This window comes from Neofelis nebulosa, chromosome 4, assembly GCF_028018385.1.
Source record: "Neofelis nebulosa isolate mNeoNeb1 chromosome 4, mNeoNeb1.pri, whole genome shotgun sequence".
In the NCBI taxonomy this organism is placed as follows: Eukaryota; Metazoa; Chordata; class Mammalia; order Carnivora; family Felidae; genus Neofelis; species Neofelis nebulosa.
Window position 1 is genome coordinate 143,830,463 of NC_080785.1, and position 21,780 is coordinate 143,852,242.

Sequence of the window (21,780 nt, forward strand, 5' to 3'; positions counted from 1 at the left end):
TTGTACTTCCTTCCACTTGTGACCTAGTACAAGCAAGGCCACCTCTCAATTATCCAAGAGAGAATTTCCTAATATGAGGGTAACCCATGCTTTTATTAGAAGACTCATTCTTTCTGGTATCTCCTCCAGGGCTCAACATGAAAAAGACAACCAGCCAGTTTCTCTTATAGCTAGCTTTTACAAACCATGAGTGGTTTGAGAAAATCTCTAAGTAAAAACAGTAAGTCATCACTTACAGAGTAGTAGTCCCTTCTCACCTCCTTCTCAATTCCAACTTTTTATTGATTTGCGGAGATCAAAGAAGACTATGGGACCCAGCAAGCACAAAGGAAGGAAGGAAGGAAGGAAGGAAGGAAGGAAGGAAGGAAGGAAGGAAGGAAGGAAGGAAAAGAAAAAAGAGAAAAAGAAAAGAAAGAAAGGCAAAGTGCTCATATTGAGAAGGTACTTTTGAATTACACAGTATAAATCAGTTACCAGTCAGATCTGGTACATTCCCCTTCCCCCACCATACTTGGCCTACACTTAACTTTTCACCTTTAGAATAATGATTTCAGTAATTCTGCTCTAAAGACAATCACTGAGTGTCAACTGAGAAAAACGGTAGGTGATGGTTATGGGTGGAAGCCACCAAGTAACAGCGTTTAGGATAATGCTACAACTATAGCAGGGAATGAGATCTAGCACATTTTGAATATAAAAAGAATTCTATACAATGGTGGTTCCAAACACTTTATGCCACATAACAAGATACTATTATAGAAACTGACAGTGCTCCAGTAATGGGATTATAAGACCCACAGGGAGATGGAAGAAAGAAATGCTTTGGAGCCAGGCAGGTTCCTATTTGCATCCCAGCTCCACTGCATGCTAGCTGTACAGCCTTGGGCAAGTCACAGAGCATCAGTCTGTTTCCTTGCCTTTAAAATGGGACATTAACTTTAATTCACAAAGTTTTCAAGGATTAGAGTTAATGTAGAAAATTGGCTCCTTGGGGTGCCTGGCTGGCTCAGTCGACAGAGCATGCAACTCTTTATTCTCAGGACTATAAATCTGAGCCCCACATTGGGTGTAGAGATCACTTAAAAATAAAATCTAAGGGGCACCTTGGTGGCTCAGCTCAACTTGGTTTGGGCTCAGCTCATGATTTCGCGGTTTCCTGAGTTCGAGCTCTGCGTCGGCTGATAGCATTAAGCCTGCTTGGGATTCTCTCTCTCCCTGTCTTTCTCTGTCCCTCCCCCACTTGTGTTGTCTCTCTCAAAATAAGTAAACTTAAAATAATAAAATAAAATCTTAAATTAAAAAAAAAAAAGAAAATTGGTGAAAAACAGTAAAAAGGTAAAAAAAGAAAATAGTGAAAAAATGGTAGTTACTAGTATTAATGATCACACCACACTCCATTTCTGGACCTATACTTCAAGACTGCTGCTAGTCCCAGAGAGTGAGTTCTACAGGAAGATGCAGTAGTCTTGGCTTTGAGTCTGTATTTTGTTCAAGTTTATATATATATATATATATATATATATATATATATATATATATATATACATATATATATATATATATATATAGTTTTTTTGTATTGATAATGTTGTTTTTAATATAATTTATTGTAAAGTTAGCTAACATACAGTATATACACTGTGCTCTTGGTTTTGGGGGTAGATTCCCGTGATTCATTCCTTACATACAACACCGGGTGCTCATTCCAACAAGTGCCCTCCTCAATGCCCACCACCCATTTTCCCCTCTCCCCCGCCCTCCCCCATCAACTCTGTTCTCTGTATTTAAGTCTCTTGTGGTTTGCCTCCCTCCTCCTATTTTCCCCCCTTCCCTTCCTCCATGGTCTTCTGTTAAGTTTCTCAAGTTCCACATGTGAGTGAAAACATTTGATATGTCTTTCTCTTTTTATTACACTTAGCTATTACACTTAGCATAATACCCTCCAGTTCCATCCACATTGCTGCAAATGGCAGGATTTTGTTCTTTCTCATTGCCAAATAGTATTCCATTGTATATATAAACCACATCTTTAACCATTCATCCGTTGATGGACATTTAGGCTCTTTCCATAATTTGGCTATTGTTGAAAGCACTGCTATAAACATTGGGGTACATGTGCTCCTATGAATCAGCACTCTTGTACTCTCTGGATAAATTCCTAGTAGTGTTATTGTGGATTCGTAGGGCAGTTCTATTTTTAATTTTTTGAGGAACCTTCACAGTTTTCCAGAGGGCTGTACCAGTCTGCATTCCCACCAACAGTGCAGGAGGGTTCCCATTTCTCCACATCCTCAGCAGCATCTGTTGTTTCCTGAGTTGTTCATTTTAGCCACTGTGACTGGTGTGAGGTGGTATCTCCATGTAGTTTTGATTTGTATTTCCCTGTGATGAGTGATGTTGAGCATCTTTTCATGTGTCTGTTGGCCATCTGGATGTCTTCTTTAGAAAAGTGTCTATTCATGTCTTCTGCCCATTTCTTCACTGGATTATTTGTTTTTTGGGTGTTGAGTTTGGGAAGTTCTTTATATATTTTGGATACTAACCCTTTATCCAATATGCCATTTGCAAATGTCTTTTCCCATTCTGTTGGTTGCCTTTTAGTTGATTGTTTCCTTCGCAGTGCAGAAGCTTTTTATCTTGATGAGGGCCCAATAGTTTGTTTTTGCTTTTAATTCCCTTGCTTTTGGATATGTCGAGCAAGAAATTGCTGCAGCTAGAGTCAAAGAGTTTGCCTGTTTCTCCTCTAGGATGGTTTGATGGTTTCCTGTCTCACATTTAGGTCTTTCATCCATTTTGAGTTTATTTTTGTGTATGGTGTAAGAAAGTGGTCTAGTTTCATTATTCTGCATGTTGCTGTCCAGTTCTCCCAGCACCATTTGCTAAAGAGACAGTCTTTTTTCCCTTGGATACTCTTTCTTGCTTTGCCAAAGACTAGTTGGCCATATATTTGTGGGTCCAATTCTGGGTTCTCTATTCTATTCCATTCCATTGGTCTGTGTGTCTGTTTTTGTGCCAATACCATACTGTCTTGATGATTACAGCTTTGTAGTAGAGGCTAAAGTCTGAAATCATGATGCCTCCCACTTTGGTTTTCTTTTTCAACATTACTTTGGCTTTCAACATTCCGGGCCTTTTGTGGTTCCATACAAATTTCAGGATTGTTCTAGCTTTCAGAATTTCCATTTTGTTTTTCAATGCTGTATCAAAACTTCAGCTTGTGTAGTCTTTCACCTTATAAATGAGTCTTCTTCAGGTGCACCTGAGCCCGCACATGTTGTCTATTCTGAAGCCCATGGGAATGGCATCCTTGCTTCTCACATTGATTTTAGTATTTTCATCTCACCCATCACCAACTAGTGTACGGTACAACACCTAACAGTTAAAAAATATTATTTATACACATCACTGCCCTCTAGTGCCCAGAATGACTTTTTCTAGTAATCTGCTTAACTTCTACCTTTGATGTAAAAACAAAATCTAGTTACTGATCCACCAGGAGAAAAACCTTTTGCCAGGAAAAGTGAGTTGATCCCTCCAATTACACTTGATCTCATCTTCCTGATCAAAGCATCTAGCTGTAGAACCGCTCTATAAAGCTACAGAGCAGAAATGGATGCTGTACTACAGATTATGTTATGTCGGCTGCATTGGGGATGATCACTCAGTACTAACACATTAAGCGCATTTCCTCTTTAGTACCCCTCAATTTTTTTTTTTGATAGTTTAATTTTCACTACCCCTCAACTCTTTTAAGAATTTGGCCTCCAGTGTTCCTTATACATTTTATTTCTTACAATATGTTTACAATAAGCATGTATTATTTATAAAGGGGAGAATCCACAGTATTTTCAAGGGAGGGAGAAAATAATCTGGATTATCAAAACAAATTTTGCAGTCAAACTAGTCCAGGTTTAGACTGATTGACATCCTGAAAAATTAGCTTGTCATCTGTTTAGTTGTGGGCCAGTTTGCTTTAAACTGAGGAGAATCTGTAACCTCACTGACAGGGGAAAATGGATGACAACAGTGGCTACTTTACAGGCTAGACCTGGTACTTAGAGATTTGCATCTATCATCTCCAACAATCCTGTGTGGTAGGTGTCCTTATCCTCGTTTTATACATGAGATTGACAGAGTTTACATAAATGAGTCCAAGTGTGTGCATAAGCCGTTCTCCAATAACAGGAAAACCATCTGGAAGACAAATGCCACTGATGATGGAACAAGGTGCCATCGTGGTATAAACGGGAACAAATTACAATAAACTCTGACCTGGAAACTACTCAACAGGATCTAAGAATGCTGACTGGTAGACGGTAGGTGTTCAAAGACGACCTGACTTCTGTTGTTGTCCTCAATAATTAAATGCTAGTTATAAATTAAGTGAGGAATTTACTCTCCACAGACACAGGCAGGTTTGTGTTATCCAAATGTATATCTAACTAGATGTGAAATCCTAAAAGTAGAACCTTCAGCTAAATAACCTTCCCAATAATTTTTCAATTTTAAAAACCTAGACAGATGATGAATATACTCAAGTCTGCGTGAAGCATAAAACTGGATTGGACAGAGGACTTTTGCACACCCCTCTCCCTGCTCCCCTTCCCCAACTCAGGCTTCTGGGTCTATAAGCCATCCTTCAGTGAAGAGCAGCAAAACCTATTTTCCTCAGAGGCTCCTCACGAACAGTACCACTAGCACCTGAACGTGCATCTTTACACGCGTTTCAGGATTTGGGAGTTTCTGGGACCATAACTTTAACCAAGCCTTCCATAACAGTCTTTTTACTTTCTATTACAAAACACGACACTGCAATAACAGCAATGAACCGCTTTAGCTTTCTCACTTCTGCGGAAGCTAAAACAACTTCTCCAACATATAAAGGGGCTGGAAAGCTAATTTCCTGTGAAAGTAAAACACAGCCAGGCCCTGGCATTTTAGTTCCCAGGAGAGCTGAAATAAGCCCATTGATCAAAACTCCATGTACAATTGTCTTTCCAAACGTGGTGTGTTTTGCAAACTCTTCATTTAAATGCAAAGGATTGACATCCCCCGTTAATTCTGAGAAGGCAGCCACGTCCCTCTGTGTGAAGGCCCTGGTGAGTTCAGCATGGTCTCCAACTCGGACATGCATCTGCTCAATGTGCCACCTACTCGGCACTTGCCGGCTCAGGCAGATTCTCCTCTGAAGCCCACCCCACCAAAGACGATAGCTGCAAGTTACTGGGAACATCTTCAGCACTGTCAAAGTCCAGCAATCGGAGCTTTTCGACTGCTTCAGTCTTCAGATGTGATTCTGGCATCAAAAAGTACCTTTTGAGAGCGGAGGAATGTTTCTGACATTGAAGACTATTCAATCCAACACTAGCTCCCTACTGTTACCAGATAAGGCAAGAAGAAATGGAGAAACCTGTAAGAGAAAGAAAAAGTTAAGGAAATATTGGGAAAAGACTGCACTGAAACACGGGGCATGTGGAAACATGCCTAATTTCATGGGGTAAGCAAAGCTGATGCAGCAGCATTCTAAAGGGCATCCTTAGAGGTGGCCTTAGATAAATAAGTGATAGTAAGTTCAGAAACAGTGTTCCAATATTTAAGGCACTAGGCATTAAGCAATAAATGAAAAGTTAAGACTTTTCCACAAGAGCTCTAAGTTTCATCCCCAAACATCTCCCATAAAATCTAAAATCTAAGTGCTCTGTCTCACACTTCCAGAAGCAACAAAGTCCTTATCCCTCCCCACCACTCCCAGCTGAATAGTGTCAGCCATACTAGATTTATGCAGGCACAAAAATGGAACATGTATTAAAAAGCAGTTTCATCCCTACTCAACCTGGTTTGGAATATGTGAAGGAATGGGCTTTACCTGAATCACTCTGAAAGCACATTTCTTGCCTTTATAGGATCCCAACAGAGTCAAAGAGCTCCACAATTTTACAAGACCACTGTGGAAAGATCAAGAATGCATAAAGATTTGTCGCGGTGACATCTCCCTAGTACCTTCATGACGGTCCAGGCAGTTAAATTAGGTCCAGAAAACCTAATTTAAATGAGAAAACTTCAAAAGTAAAAGCACAATATGTTATAGGCAGAGAATACAATGAACCTCAATTAGGAATTTTTAAAAAAATTTTAATTTATTTAAGTAATCTTTACACCCAATGTGGGGCTCAAACTTATGACCCCTAGATCAAGAGTTGCATGCTCCTCAGACTGAGCCAGCCAGGAGCCCCGGGAATGTTTCTAAAATACACATCTCTGAGTTTGCAACCATGACCATCAATTGGGAAACACTACAATTGTAAGCAAATCATGAGTTTTCCTCTGTATAGTGTAAGCTCGGTGGATGAATGTTCATATCCTTCCCAGTTTAAACTTCTAAAAGCTGCTCAGGGTTCACAATGACAAAACTCTTCTCATACTGAGAGGAGAGCATTTTTGCTATATTTCTCCACTCATCTCTCTGCTCTGTTATACCACAAATATGCCACCATCTGTTGTACCTGCTACATATCCTCAAGATGGCTGACAAGGTCTTCTCTTCGTAGGTCAGGATGTCCAAGGGTAAGGCTGCATCAACCTAGGTATGGAATAATACTATTAGGAGACTACTGTCATCACTAATCTTTATTCTTTTAAGTAATCTCTATGCCCAGTGTGGGGTTTGAACTCATAACCCTGAGATCAGGAGTCGCATGCTCCTCCAACTGAGCCAGCCAGGTGCCCCTGTCATCACCATTCTTAAAGTCTAATAACTGGGGCGCCTGGGTGGCGCAGTCGGTTAAGCGTCCGACTTCAGCCAGGTCACGATCTCGCGGTCCGTGAGTTCAAGCCCCGCGTCGGGCTCTGGGCTGATGGCTCGCAGCCTGGAGCCTGTTTCCGATTCTGTGTCTCCCTCTCTCTCTGCCCCTCCCCCGTTCATGCTCTGTCTCTCTCTGTCCCAAAAATAAATAAAAAACGTTGAAAAAAAAAAAAAAAAAAGTCTAATAACTAATCCTGTCAACTGCTTTTCTCCTCAAAAAAAACAGTATTTAGTAGTGGTGTAGTACCGGTCCTGCTTCTTTACAATTCCCTGTCTGGAATGTTCTTCTTGTACCTCTTCATACTGCTAGTGACTCTTCACCTTTCAAGTCTTTGTTTAAACTGTCCTATCCCTGGGAGCTGGGTCAGTTGGTGGAGCATGAGACTTTCAATTTCAGGGTCATGAGTTCAAGCCCCACATTGGGCACGAAGCCTACTTAACAAAAGGTCTCGGGGCACCTGGGTGGCTCGGTCGGTTAAGTGTCTGACTTCGGCTCAGGTCATGATCTCACGGTCTGTGAGTTCGAGCCCCGCGTTGGGCTCTGTGCTGACAGCTCAGAGCCTGGACCCTGTTTCGGATTCTCTGTCTCCCTCTCTCTCTGCCCCTGCCCTGTTCACGCGCTGTCTCTCTCTGTCTCAAAAATAAATAAACGTTAAAAAAAAATTTTTTTAAATAAAAAATAAAAAATAAAAGGTCTCATCCCTGATTCTCAAGCTTAAGCTCCATCGCTTGGTATGCTCTTTCACATATAGGAACCACATACTTCCTCGCATAATATTCATCATTCTTGCCAGTAACTGTTCAACAGAGTTTTCTACTAAAATAATCAAGACTATTCATCGATGAGGCAGATGCCCTGTCTGTTCATGGCTACATCCTCAGGAACCAGGTTTTATACCTGCCATATAGAAGGAATAGTTTTTCCTTGAACTTTTTATTTTGAAAAATTAAAGTCACAGGAGGTTGCAAAGAAATTTACAGGAAGGTTCTACGCACCCTTCAAAGCCTCCCCCAGTAGTACAATATCAAAACCAAAAATCTAGTATCGATCAGTTTATTCAGATTTTACCAGTGACATATGCACTCATTTTTGTGTATTTGTGTGTGTGCGTGTTTATGTGTGTACTTCTACGCAATTTTACCACATAAGTAGTTTCATGCAACCACCAGCACAATCAAGATAAAGAATTATACCATCACCACAGGGCTTGCTCCTTCTACCTCTTTTTAGTCACAGCCACTCCTCCCCCCAACCCCTAACCACTAATCTTTCTCCAGATTATATAACTGTTATTTCAGGAGCATTACATACATGGGATCACCTGACTGTTACTTTTTGGAACTAGCTTTTCACTTAACATAATTCTCTGGAGATTCAGTTACACTACTGCATATATCTATAGTGTGTTTCTTTTTATTATCGAGTATATTCCATGGTATGAACATTTAACTACTCACCCACTGAAGGACATCTGGCTAACTTCTGCTTTTGGGCTCTTACAAACAAAGCTGCTATAAGCACTCACATATGAGTTCTGTGCAAACATTAGTAAGTTTTTACTTCTCTGGGACAAATGCCCAGGTGTGTAACTGCTGGGTAGTACAGTAGCTGCATGTTTAATTTTTTCTTTTACAAATGGTGTTCCAAAGTGGCTGTGCCGTTTTACATTCCCGCTAGCAATGCATGAGTGATCCAGTTTCTCTGCATCCTTGCCAGCATTTAATGTTATCACTATCTATAAAATTTCAGTTGTTCTGCCAGGTGTGTAGTGATATTTCATCGTGTATTTTTTTAAAAATTTTTTTAATGTTTATTTATTTTTGACAGAGAGAGAGACAGAGCATGAGTGGGGGAGAGGCAGAGAGGGAGACACAGAATCCAAAGCAGGCTCCAGGCTCTGAGCTGTCAGCACAGAGCCTGACGCGGGGCTCGAACTCACAGACTGTGAGATCATGACCTGAGCCGAAGTCGGGTGCTCAACCGACTGAGCCACCCAGGCACCCCACTCATCGTGTATTTTTTAAAATATTTTTTTAATTTGAGAGAGAGAGAGAGCAAGCAGGGGAGAGGGGCAGAGGGAAAAAGAAAGAGAATCCTAAGTAGGCTCTATACTCAGTGCAGGGCCTGACAGAGGCTAGATCCCACGACCCTGGCATCATGACCTGAGACAAAATCAAGAGTCGGATGCTTAATCGACTGAGCCACCCAGGTGCCCCTGTTTTTAATTTGCATTTCCCTAATGGCTAACAATGCTGAACTTTTCATTCATGTGCTTCTTTGCCAATGGTACATCTTTTTTAGTGAAATGTCTATTCATGTCTTTTGCTCATTTTCTTTTTGTTATTTATTTTGAGAGCAAGCGAGCATGTGCCTGACCGGGGGGGAGGGGCAGAGAGAGAGGGAGAGAGAATCCCAAGCAGGCGCCACACTGTCAGCATGGAACCCGACACAGAGCTCGAACCCACAAACCATGAGATCACAATCTGAGCCAAAATCAAGTCGGACCCTTAACCAACTGAGCCACCCAAGTGCCCCTGCTCATTTTCTAATTGCAATGTTTGGTTTCTCACTATTGAGTTTTGAGAGTTCTTTTCATATTCTAGGTATGCAGGTTGCAAATAGTTCCCCCAGTCTGTAATATGTCTTTTCATCCCTTAACTGAGTCTTTTGTGGAGTATATGTTTTTAATTTTAATGAGATGCTTACCAGATGGATTTGATAAAACATATGAATCAGAAAGTAATTTTCTGAGTCATCTGCCTTTGTTCTCTCTCAAAATTCTACTATTTTCAAGAGAATGCTAAAAGAGGACTACTCAATGTGCTGGTCTGTGATAAAATAAGAGGCTGTATCACAATGTAAATCAACAAGATTGCTAAGCACATTGTTTAGTTCAGCTGTTCTTTTATTTTTTTTTAGTAATCTCTACACCAATGTGGAACTCGAATTCACAACCCCACGATTAAGAATCACATGTTCCTCTGATGGTTTCAGCTCAATTTTTCACATAAGGAGACTTTCTCAGTAAAGGAAGTGGTGTGCTGATTCTGCTGCGAGCCACAAATCTTCACAATGGGCAAAAAAACTATCTGCAGGTTGCAGATCTGGACCATACCATGAGTAGTATTGGCCTAAAACAAACATTTGTCTAACAAGTTCCTCATCAAACAGAAGGCATATTAGAACAAACCTACCCAAAGTGTATTTCTGAAAGTCCACTTCTGCAATTTCAAATATGGTTTTACAGTTCTAAAAAAGTATTTGGAAAAGCACCATTTTAGTATTTCTTACAAAGATCTAAGGAGTGTTCAATCTACTAAGTGATTCATACCTCCCCAAACAGGTCCTTCAAGGCTGAAATAAGCAGCTGTTTGAACTGTGCAACATTCAGTCCAACCCCATGGTCTTGAAATTCTCTGTAATAACATTAAAAAGGAAAAAATGTATTTCATACTATTCAGACTCATAAAAAAGTAATCAAAAGGAGAACTTAGGAAACTGAACTTACAGACACACTTTCATATAGTGGTGCTCAGAGGGATTTTTGTAAACTATTCTTTCATATGTAGTGGCTGGAGCTGGCATCTTTTCCAACACTGACCACATCTAGAAATCAAGTCAAGAGAGCTAGAAGTTAGCAAGGTACAAGCTATTTTTCACTTTTTTAGTGACAATCTGACCCATCTTTATTTTTTTAAGTAAGCTCTACACCCAATGTGGGGTTTGAACTCACAATCCCAAGATCAAGAGTCACATACTTTACCAACTGAGCCAGCCAGGTACCTGACTCATTTGATTTTTAAAAGAACTCCTAGTATAGTGGGGTGCCTCAGTGGTTCAGTCAGTTCAGCATCTGACTTAGCTCAGGTCATGATCTCAGAGTTCACAAGTTTGAGTCCCATGTTGGGCTCTGTGCTGACAGTTCAGAGCCTGGAGCCTGCTTTGGACTGTATGTCTCCCTCTCTATCTGCCCCTCCCCTGCTTGTGCTCACACTTGCGCTCTCTCTCTCTCTCTCTCGAAAATAAATAAATAAACTTAAAAAAAAAAAAAAGATAAAAGAACTCCTAGTATAGTAACTAATCTAATTCTGGTCAAACCAAAGTTACCCAGACAGACACAAAGTTTCCAGATTTTATATATGCCAGACCATTGTACTCTTAAATTCTGACATAATCCCAATGAACGTTTATCATCACTTAGTACCTAGCTCTATGCTAAACGCTTCACATACTTTAGGTCATAAGTCTTCAAAATGATCCCACGAGGTAAAAGCTATTATCACTCCCATTTTTGGGAAGAGGACATTGAGGCTTAGCAAAGAGAGGGAACACTTGCCCAAGGGCACACAGATTCCAATGGCTCCTGAGTCCTCTCAGGACCACTCTAGTAGGATGTCTCTCTTTTATTTTTGAGAGACAGAAAGAAAGTGCAAGCAGGGGAGGGGCAGAGAGACAGAATCCAAAGCAGGCTTTAGGCTCTGAGCTATCAGCATAAAGCCTGACACGGAGCTCGAACTCATGAGCTGTGCAACCATGACCCAAGTTGAAGTCAGGCGCTTAACCAACTGGGCCTCCCAGGCGCCCCTAGTATATCTCTTAAAAAAAAAAAAAAAAAAAATTGCATACAGGAATAAAATCTAGGATCTGAAGGCCGTCTTCTTGTTTACTCTCAGTCCACACAGTACATGAGCAGGAGAATGAGGGGTGGTAGTTCTGCTGTCCCATCACATGCTGGGTTTGCCTGTTGTCTGTCTGGAAGCCATGTCTGCACAGGGCTATTTCGCAAACCCACAAAAGACCAAGCTTAAACAGCAAGGGGTTTAAGAGGAACTCCTGGAATGGACCTCGATGTCATTCCTAACAGATTTGGATCTTTCAAGAACACAGAACATGCTGATCCCCCTGTGGAGAATCCCTGTCCTTGGCTCCACTCCCACCTCACTCTCCCTCTGCATAGCCCCTACTCATTCTTTGGATTTTAGCTTACAGGTTACCTCCTCTTCTCCGAGTTTCACCTCAAGGAGGCCTTCCTTGACACCCTGTTCTAAGTTAGATTCCCTTGTTATGCAACCTCTTAATACTGTTTAATATCTGGTTCTCCACTAAAGGAACCAGGAAACTGAGGTCCAACCAAGGAAAGGGACTTAGCAAAGGTCATAAAGCTCTAAACCAGCATTTACAAAAACCTATGCATCAGGCTTAGTTCCTACTACTCCTAGATGATATCCCCAGAGAAAATGACAAGTCAAGGTCAAGGAGCTACATCCAACCACCCACTTAATAGTTACTGTGTCTGGTGCAGAGTATGTATTCAATAAACACTTACTGAATGGTGATGTCTTAGGCCTATATGTTCAAGGGTATCTTTGGTTTCAACACTGCAGAAATAACTACCTGATGATTCTTTCCCAATCATTAGAATCTTCCCTGACTAGAAGAACAGGAAGAATCACTTCATTCGTTGTCTCACACATGATAGGTGTTTTTTAAGAGTTACTATCAGCCTTGATAGAGTTGGCTGCCTGAGGTAGGGGAATGAGATTGGGGCCTGGGGCTCAGGCTGTCAAGAACAATGAAGATTTAAGGAGTATTCTGGAAATGGACCGTGATAATGGTTGCACAGCAATGTTAACATACACTTAAAAGTGACAAATTTTATGTCATATATATTTTACCAAAAAAGACTTAAGGAAAAAGTGTTTACTGAGCAGTCACCTCCACATAGCCTGAGCTTCAGGGTCAGTGACAGTATTGCCCTCTGCAGGTTATCCTGATATTAAAGGAGAGGATGTCAGGTAGCCCTTCATACAGCCTGGCATATCCATCAGGCTCAGCACCATGAAAGCACTTCCACAGCCATTGCTATCATAATCTTTGAAGCCAGACTTTGTAATGGCTGCAAGAATGCTCATCAAATGACCTACTAGTAACAGATGTCCCTACTTCCACCTGCTTCGCCCCAGCACCTCCCAATCTAGTTTCTACAGAGCCAGGATGAGTCGATTAAAAGCTATTCAAGCCGCGGCCATTTCTCTGCTCAAAACCTTGCAACGGTTCCCATTTTACTCAGAGTAAAGCTAAAGGACCTACCGGTCCTGCAAGGCCTTACCTGATTTGTACTCCTGCCTCCTCCAACCGCTCTGATCTCATGTCCTACCATACTCCCCTACTCAACCCCTTCCACCAGAGGCCTCCTAGCTCTTTCTCATACACCATTTCCCTCCCGCCTCTCTGCCTGGGTCCTAGCTTTAACGCAGGCTGGGAATAGTCTTTTTCCAGGTAGCCAGGTGGGTCGCTCCCTTGCTTCCTTCATGGCTTTGATCAACTCTCCCCCCTCGCTTTGGTCTGGTGGTTATCTAATACGGCAACCCCTCCAGGCTCCTGCTCTAGTTTTTTCTCATAGAACTTACTACGCCTCTAACACAACTACGTAACTCATTTATTCTCTGCTTGTACTTCCCTCCTCCACCCCAACATAACGTACACTCTGCAAGAAACAGGAATATCTTGTTCAATACTGTTTCTCAAGAATCAAAAACTGCATCACACACAGTACACATTAAATACTTAAGACTGGGGCCAAATCAGTCATTAAAGAAAAAAAAAAAAGCTCAATCATGCACTGTTGGGCACTTCGGTTGTTTTCAACTTTCTTCGACCACCATCCGCCACTTATTTAACGCCCACCTGGCGCCGGGCGCATGCGCTCTGCACACATGGTCCCGCTCGCTCCTCGCAGCTACCATCCCCTACCGAGACCCCGCAGCACAAACCCCCAGGGAGGTGCGCGGCGGAACCTCCCCAGCCGCACAGTGTCCCAAACCCCAGCAGATAGGTACTTCAGAATGCCACGCGCCGCCCGCCGCAACTCCCGTCTTGCGCACGCGCGCCTGGCGCACACGTCCTAGCGTCAACAGCGTGGCCGACTGAGTCCGATCCCGGCGAACAACCGCTCTGCTATGGTCTTCCACTTTTCTGCTCTCGGTCGGACTAACCTGGCGCCTTCCTGAATCCCGTTCCTTGCAAGACTCTGCCAAAGCTCGGAGCTCCCCCGCAGAGGCCACACCCTGGGCCCGGGAAACTCCGGGGATGTTTACGTTTGGCTCCTGTTTCGCCCTCCGGAAGCGTGACGTCTAGGCGCGGATATGACGTCACCGCGCGGAGTTCTGCTAAGAACCTAGGGATAAATCGTGATCGGTAGCTGAGACTGGCCGAGCTCAGTGCCCCCTGGTGCTCACTCCAGAGAATGCTCTATGAGCGAATGTCTCAATGGGGTTGGGACTCCGGATGTGTTTGTTCGGTCCGGGAGCTCGCTTCATAGTCATTCATTTATGCATGCATTCATTCATTCAACTTTATATATAGCAGCTCTTCTGCTGAGCATCTGTCAAGCACTCCAAGGACGCTCTCAATGTCCCTTGTGGCTCCCAGCATACAGTAGTGTATCTATCTGAGTTGGTCCAGATGGTCCTGTCTTCAAATTAAGCCAGGTTTCATCTGTGCATTTATTCAATAAGTACTTGCTGAGCCCAGCAAGTACTTTTGGCCCCGTACCCGTAAAACAAATAGTGTTTATATTTAATAATTAATAATAATAATAGATGATAATTATCAAGTATTTTCTTTGGGCCAGGTGCTATGAAAAAAAACTTTTCAGAAGTTATTTCGGGGAACTCTCACACAATCCCAAAGTAGCTATTATTATGATCATCCCCATTTTAAAGGGGTAGAGACTGCGGCACAAGAGGCTGTTACTTGCCCAAGATCACATGTTTATAACTAGTGAGCAGACGGTCTGACTCCAGATGGTGCTCTCCATACTGCACCGTGCCACCACCAGTTGTGTGTTATGAGTCAGGAGTGCGTGGGGGAGAGGGGCTGGGGCTGCCATAACTTGAGTATGAGCCCCATGAGGATGGGGATGGTATTGTTTGTGTTGGCTCACCACAGCATTCCCCTGCCTGACACTCAACGTATGTTTAGTGAATGCAGTAATTCATAGATGGGTGTGCTAATTCTACTTCCTTTGGGGGCAGAGGGTTGCCCTGCACAGCCAAAACTGAGCCTGAGTCAGTTGGGACCTTCTCTCTTAATGTCTTTTCTAAAAATTCCACTGTCTGCTATTTCCCGAAACTTCAGTCTTTGGCTATTGTCGTGTTCTGCAGTCCTGCAGCTTCTGCTTCCCTTCCTTCTCCCCTCAGAGGAGATAGAACTTGTTCCAGATGGGGGGAGAGATAGAGGAAATCAACACAGACCCCACAGCCAGTGGTGTTTTCTTTTTCTTTTTCTTTTTCTTTTTCTTTTTCTTTTTCTTTTTCTTTTTCTTTTTCTTTTTCTTTTTCTTTTTCTTTCTTTCTTTCTTTCTTTCTTTCTTTCTTTCTTTCTTTTCTTTCTCTTTCTTTCTTTCTTTCTTTCTTTTTCTCTTATAAAGTTTATTTATTTTGAGAGAGAGAGAGAGAGAGAGCGCCCGTGCACAAGATTGGAGGGGGGGGGGAGGTGGGGGCAGAGAGAATCCCAAGCAGGGTCTGTACTGTCAGTGCAGATCCTGATTCGGGGCTCGAACTCATGAACCACAAGATCATGACCTGAACTGAAATCAAGAGTTGGCCTTAACCGACCGAGCCACCCAGGTGCCCCTGGTATGAGTTTCTGAAGTGTCCTTCCAGAGATACAGTAGGGGGGCTCTCCCTTTGTAACAATATATCTGAACATCACTCCTAATCATAACACACAAGCCTGTCTTGGTCTTTATAAAAGTTGCCTAGCATTGCACTGGTGGCGTCAGTTGGCTCAAGATGGCCATTCTGGACACTCTGTTTCTGACACGTCAGAGCAAAGTTGTTGGGGATCTGAGAGTATTTTATGTTCCTGGAAGTGATGGCAGCTGAGAAAGAGCTGAGTCCATACTTCCCCTCTTCTGCTGTGTTCTTCAGCTCCCCTTCCTGCCTTGTAAACTGCTGCCAAGAGTGGCTTTTACTAAAACTTTCATAACTTTGGGAAGAGAAGTCAAGAGAGAGGCCCAAGTAGGATCACAGCCACAAATCTCCATCAGCCTCATGGGAATCATATCCACTCATGTCAGCAGATGAAGAAGGTAGGACAAAGTGGGGTGCCTGGGTGGCTCAGTCCATTAAGCGTCTGACTCGGTTTCACTCAGGTCATTTCACAGTTTTGTGAGTTCAAACCCGCATCGGGATCTGCGCAAAGTCTGCTTGGGAGTCTCTCTCTCCCTCTCTCTCTGTTCCTCCCCCACTCACACTCTCTCTCAAAAACAAATTAAAAAAGAAAAAGAAAGAAAGGAAAGGAAAATGTAGGACAAAGGAAGTGAAAATGACTAGAAGCTAAAGACTATGGAATGACAGCTGTTGTTTCCATTTAGGGAGACCTGCCAAGTACCAGATTGCTTGCTTGCTTACATTATCCTATCTACCCTGCAATGTCACTATTATTATTGCCTTCACAGATTTAAAAAAAAAAAAAAAAAAGTAGAATAAGCCATTTGCCTATGGTGATGAGAAGCCCCAGAACCCATGGGATGACACGGCTAGACGTTGCTCTTTGAGGCAACCCTGAGCATCATCTCCAAACAGGAAATATGAAAAGCAGGCATGTTTTTGAGTCCCCAGAGGCCGAGCATGAGATAGGAATCTCTGTGGAAGTAATTTATTGGGGGCAGCTCTCATGGGAAACCTGTGAGTGGGGGAGGAAAGCAGGATGGGGCTGGGGAAGAAGCTAAACAAAGCCATGGGTTCAGCTGCAGCCCAACCTCAGGCTGATCCCACACAGAGCCCTGGAGCACAAGTGACACCAGCAAGCTTCCAGCCTTGGAGGCAAGGCGGCCAAGGCTTCATCACACTCCTCCCCGGTCACTGACTGCCAGCTGTAGGGTTGCCAGATTTAGCAAAGAAAAATAGTTGCCCAGTTAAATTTGAGTTTCAGATAAACAATGAGTAGGATATCCTTGTGCTAAGAAAGTATTCGTTGTTTGCCTGAAATTAAATTTAGCTGGGTATCCTGTATTTTGTCTGGCAACCCCAGGAGGTGAGAGGAAGAGGATGGGGCACAACCTCGAAGGAGCCTCCTGCCATCTGAGGGCGCTTCTCTGGGAGAAGGGCAGGTGTGTTTCCTCAGCAGCCAGTACTCCCAGCAGGTGGGGGGTGGGGGCAGCAGTCAGTACAGGGGATCTGGGAAGGACATCAGCAGCACACGCTGCAGGCAGGGACTCTGGGGGCAGCTCACCAGTCAAGGGTACAAAAGACCAGAAGCTCCTGCCCAGACTGTTAAGTCCAAACCACCCCCATCATCCAGGGGAGTGGCAGGACGGTCCCCGCGTCGGCCCTAATCTTGGCTGCTCTCTGAGGATGTTTTTGCTCCTTCCCAGTCAGTCTCCTACTTGTGTTGGTGCTGGAGCAAGGGCCAGATTATTTAACTTTGTCTCACCCAGAATTTCTGAAATGTATTTATTTTTTTTTTTAATTTTTTTTTTCAACGTTTTTATTTATTTTTGGGACAGAGAGAGACAGAGCATGAACGGGGGAGGGGCAGAGAGAGAGGGAGACACAGAATCGGAAACAGGCTCCAGGCTCCGAGCCATCAGCCCAGAGCCTGACGCGGGGCTCAAACTCACAGACCGCGAGATCGTGACCTGGCTGAAGTCGGACGCTTAACCGACTGCGCCAGTCAGGCGCCCCTCTGAAATGTATTTAAATGATAGAGGAACCTTTCCTTACAAGTGACCTTAGAAATCCCTAATAAAAGGCTCTAGGACCTTAGGAAGAGAGAATGTGGGGAGAGGACAACCACCTTGTAATTAAGCAGCCTGTTTCTGGAGGGGCCGAAGAGGCTTTCTTAAAATTCAGAGATCCTCTCTGAGAGATTCATCGTGTTCCTACAAAGTACACCCTCTCTGTACCCCCCTTTCCTTAGAGGGCTCTGCATCCCCATTCCAGGAACCAGGGGGATCTGTGGGTTCTGACCTACAGGAGTCCCAAAACATAGAGGTAAGTGAAAAGAGCAAGCAGGGGGTGCGGGGTGGCAACCGTAATGTCCAACAGGACCCATTTATGTAAAAGCCAAACAAACCATCAATAAACCAGCTGTAGGGTCTTTTCTGGTTATACATATGTGTGTATAAGAATATTTTTTAAACACTCATTTTTAAATTTGTTTTAAAGTGACAGGTCATTATTCTTATAATTTAACAATTGTCAAACAATTTTATAATTGCTTATAAAATTAAATAATTTTCTAATTGTCAAATGAAAGTCAGGACTGCCCCTTATAGTCACAAGAGGGAGCCATGGACCACACCTGTGTTTATGCCTCTCTTCCCACCTTGGAAGAACAGACTCTTCCTCAAGATGCCCCTTCTTATCCCCCAGTTCCTACCCCTCCAACCTCTACCCCAAGGCAGGAGAGAGGAAGCAGGGAATGGAGACCTACCATTCCTTATCCACAATTCTGAAATCCAAGAAAAGCATGGAAACCAAATCTTTCTTCATGTGGCACCCAACGCTTAATCTGAACAGAGGTGAAGTTTTTTATAGCTTTTGTCCCATTTAGTGAGGATATTCATACACTGCACAGCAGAAATGTCAATGCATTTGATCCTGTAAAGCAGTCCCAGACCCCACTGAGGATATTACATAATCTGTGGTATACACACCATAATACCTTTCTAAAATGGGAAAATTTCTCAATTTGGAATCACATCTGGCTCTTTGAGGTTTGGTAAGGGATTGTAGACTTATACTTACATCTATAGCTGCCACTTTCTGCCACTAAGAATCCTTCTTTCTTCTCCCATCCCCTGCTGGAGGGTGGAAATACCCTAGGTGTGCCCTAAAGTTCCTAGTCATTGCCTGGAGGGTATAGAGACCAAATATCCAACAAGCAATGAAGGAAAGGTTCCTCCAGGAGCCAAGGGAGGGGAGCCTTCCTGCTGCTGAAAGGAGTCATCTGATATCCTCTCCCTGACTAGGCTAACGACAGTCACACAAGACCCTGATTCCATCATAGGCAACCCCAGGCCCACATCCTGGTGACTTCCAGTCCAGAGAGCAGCAACGCTGGGCCCCAGAGCCCCAGGGGAGCTGGGGGTACAGAACAGCAGCCCTGCACCATCACCCTCTGGCTCTGACCTCAGCAGGTAATTTGAGGACATCTCTGCTGCCCCATCTGTGACCACTCCCACCTCCTCTCTACTTTTTCGCCTTCTTTCCAGGATGGAGGGTTTGTATGAACATCATCCAACTTTGGGGTGGATGGGAGTGAGGAGAGAAGCCACTGGTGAGAAAGCCCAGTCTGTATGGTTAAAGGAGTGATGCTGGAAGATATACAAGATGAGAGATCAGAAGAGCCAGGCTCCCAACTGTCAGGGGAGAGTGTGTATCTCTTTGTGCCTGCCTGCATGTGTGAAAGAGACAGACAGACAGATATGAGACAAATAAAGTGATGAAACACATGGGGGTGGGAGGTGGGGGAGGATAGGAGGAGAGACAGAGACAAAGAGTTAAAAAAAAAAAAAAACAAAAAAACAAAAAAAAACAACTACCAAACCTGGCCGAAGAGTATTTCAGCAAACATTTTTGGAATAGACCCAGTGAATTGCCACTTTTAATAAAACATTTCTCGATCTAAGACAGGAAGTCCCCAAAGCGGAAAGCTGGTATATGTGGATGTTAAAATTTATATCCATCATCTCAGAACAATGTTAATTAATCAACCGATGAATATCCAGGGCTTGGAAAGTTAAATGAGGAACCTTAAGTCAGTATTTATGTTTAATTAAAACCTAAAAATTCTCTGAAGAGAGTGCAAAAGCCCTGGCTGGTATGAAGTCCAGGGAGTTGACCTTACCTTTCAAAGGGAGCCTGAACTGGTCCCAGGCAGAGCCTCCGGGCTGCCTCTGGAGTGGCAGCTAGGAGCAGAGCTACATCAATCACCTGCTTTCCAAGCCTGACCCCAAGGGACAACAAACAATCAGAGGAGACTTCTCCCGTCCAGAAAACTGCTTTGGGCAAACAACACTGATGAACATTTCCAGTATGGCAGAGGGAAGGGGGTGTCAACAAGAGGGAGTGAGACCTTCCAGGGAGGGCATGACACCAGTCCTGGTTCTAAAAGAGACAGGGAGGAGATGAGCAGGCTGTCCCTTGAGGCACCCTTTGATGCCGCAATGTAAGTAAGCTTGTTTGCTGCCTGGCAGGAGGCTGGGCAATGGGATATACTTAACTATTTGCTGAGTGAACAACTGGGTCATCTTCCTCAGCAGGAGCCCCAGGTGTGGCCTCAGTGATCTGTGGCTGAAGCTGTCACACACTGTCTTAGTTCAGGTGAGCCAACAGGGCCCCAGGCTCTACTGGAAGTTGGGCCAGAGCTCCTGCCTGAACCAGTGAAAGCATAGTCACCTTCAATCATAAACCAAGAGGCTTTTCTATACTTGTTATCTGTGTGGCCTCGGGCAAGATTCTTCACCTCTTAGTGCCTCAGTTTCCTGGCTATACAATGGGCACAAGTTATAAGTACCTTTTAGGGGTGTGTGAAAGCTTGATAAAGTGATTCATGGAAAATACTTGGGAGAGCACCTGGTGCAGTCTTCCAGCTGGCCTGACCTACCTTATAATCTCCCTGTACTTTCTGGGAACTTCCTTTGGACAACGCAACAGATAAGGTTCTCTGGGATGGGGAATACTCACTGGGGTTCATATGGAAGGCAGACGATGGGCAGCACCATCAAACTGATGTGTTTCTTGCATCAGTCTCTCCTGACGCTGCCTCTGTGCTGTACAAGAAGCCAGACTGATGGCAAATTGAGTCCTAACCATGGCCTCTCCCTCAGCTTCCTCGATGCCTGCCCAGCAGGATCCAGCCCTGAGGGACCCACGCCAGACAGTGGGATGTAGAGCCTGCTTGTGATTCCTGGGGCTTTCCGTCGTCATTTCAGAAGCTTCTGGCAGTCTTTCAGGCAAGGCTGTGATGAGTAACCCTTTTCTTCTTTCCAAAACTCTCATTAAAGGCACCCACCACAATGCCCAGTGGGCTGTGGCTTGGGGGGCAACCAGCAAGTTCTTCATAATCGCAAAGGCAAAATGTCGGGTGCAAAGGGGAGCTGTGCTTTTCTGCTTTTGAGGCCTCCTAACATGGTGGGGCCAGAACTGCAGGCCCAGAGGAGAACCGTGAAAACCCACTTTTTAGGTTTGTCCAAATGACTCTTTCATATGCTCCGCTCAGCACTCCCAGTGGATGCTTCCCAGTGACAGAGAGGGAGGTGGGAGCTGCATCCCGCTGCAGACCCTGCCCACCATCCTCTTGGTGGGATGGACAGTACACGTCTTTGCCCGGATGACCCCACTGAAGCAATTCTGGATGTGATCCTTAGCTGCCATCCACCCAGGGCATAACAATTCCTGCACCAATAGCGTTTCCCATCTGCAGTACTTTACTCCAGGCCTGGGGCTTCTTCGGCTACCCCAGGCACCTCCCCTCATCACGCAAACCCATCCAGACTAACCCCTTCCCCCAGGACTGCATCAAGTTCAGAATTCTTGGTGAATATGAAAGATTGGAATTGGCAGCATGTCTAAGATCTACTTTCTTTTCTATGTCATTGAATTTTGCTCTCACTTGTATTATTTCTATTTTTTTTCTAGGCTTATTTTTGATTTCTTTTTATGACTTCTTTTTAAGATTTTATTTTTATTATTTTTTAAATTGTCTTAGAGAGAGAGTGTGAGTGGGGAGAGGGCAGAGGGAGAGGAGAGAGAGAGAGAGAGAGAGAGAGAGAGAGAGAGAGAGAGAGTCTCAAGCAGTTTCCACACTTAGCACAGAGCTTGATGCAGGGTTTGATCCCAGGACTCTGGGATCATGACCTGAGCTGAAATCAAGAGTCAGATGCTCAAATGACTGAGCCACCCAGGCACCCCAAGATTTTATTTCTGCCCCCCACTCAGGAAGTCCCCCTTAAAATTTCTTGCAG

General features: G+C 43.9%; 2 protein-coding genes across 4 annotated transcripts; both read right to left on the bottom strand.

Moving 5' to 3' along the window:
- Positions 1–3,768: 3,768 nt before the first annotated feature.
- HTD2 (hydroxyacyl-thioester dehydratase type 2) lies at positions 3,769–5,233 on the bottom strand. Its single transcript, XM_058726406.1, has one exon. The coding sequence runs from the start codon at positions 5,231–5,233 to the stop codon at positions 4,727–4,729; it is 507 nt and encodes a 168-aa protein (XP_058582389.1). The 3' UTR covers positions 3,769–4,726.
- A 44-nt stretch (positions 5,234–5,277) lies between these two features.
- On the bottom strand, positions 5,278–21,510 carry RPP14 (ribonuclease P/MRP subunit p14). Of its 3 annotated transcripts, XM_058726408.1 has the most exons (7): positions 20,501–21,510; positions 13,799–13,980; positions 10,312–10,409; positions 10,135–10,219; positions 6,504–6,580; positions 5,867–5,945; positions 5,278–5,410 (listed from the first exon to the last, which is right to left on the bottom strand). In XM_058726408.1, the coding sequence occupies exons 3-7, from the start codon at positions 10,407–10,409 to the stop codon at positions 5,354–5,356; spliced, it is 396 nt and encodes a 131-aa protein (XP_058582391.1). In that variant the 5' UTR covers positions 13,799–13,980; positions 20,501–21,510; the 3' UTR covers positions 5,278–5,353. The 3 variants fall into 3 exon arrangements, with proteins under 3 accessions (XP_058582391.1, XP_058582392.1, XP_058582390.1); XM_058726409.1 differs by lacking the exons at positions 13,799–13,980; positions 20,501–21,510 and adding an exon at positions 13,643–13,782; XM_058726407.1 differs by lacking the exons at positions 13,799–13,980; positions 20,501–21,510 and adding an exon at positions 13,491–13,636.
- Between the last annotated feature and the right edge of the window lie 270 nt (positions 21,511–21,780).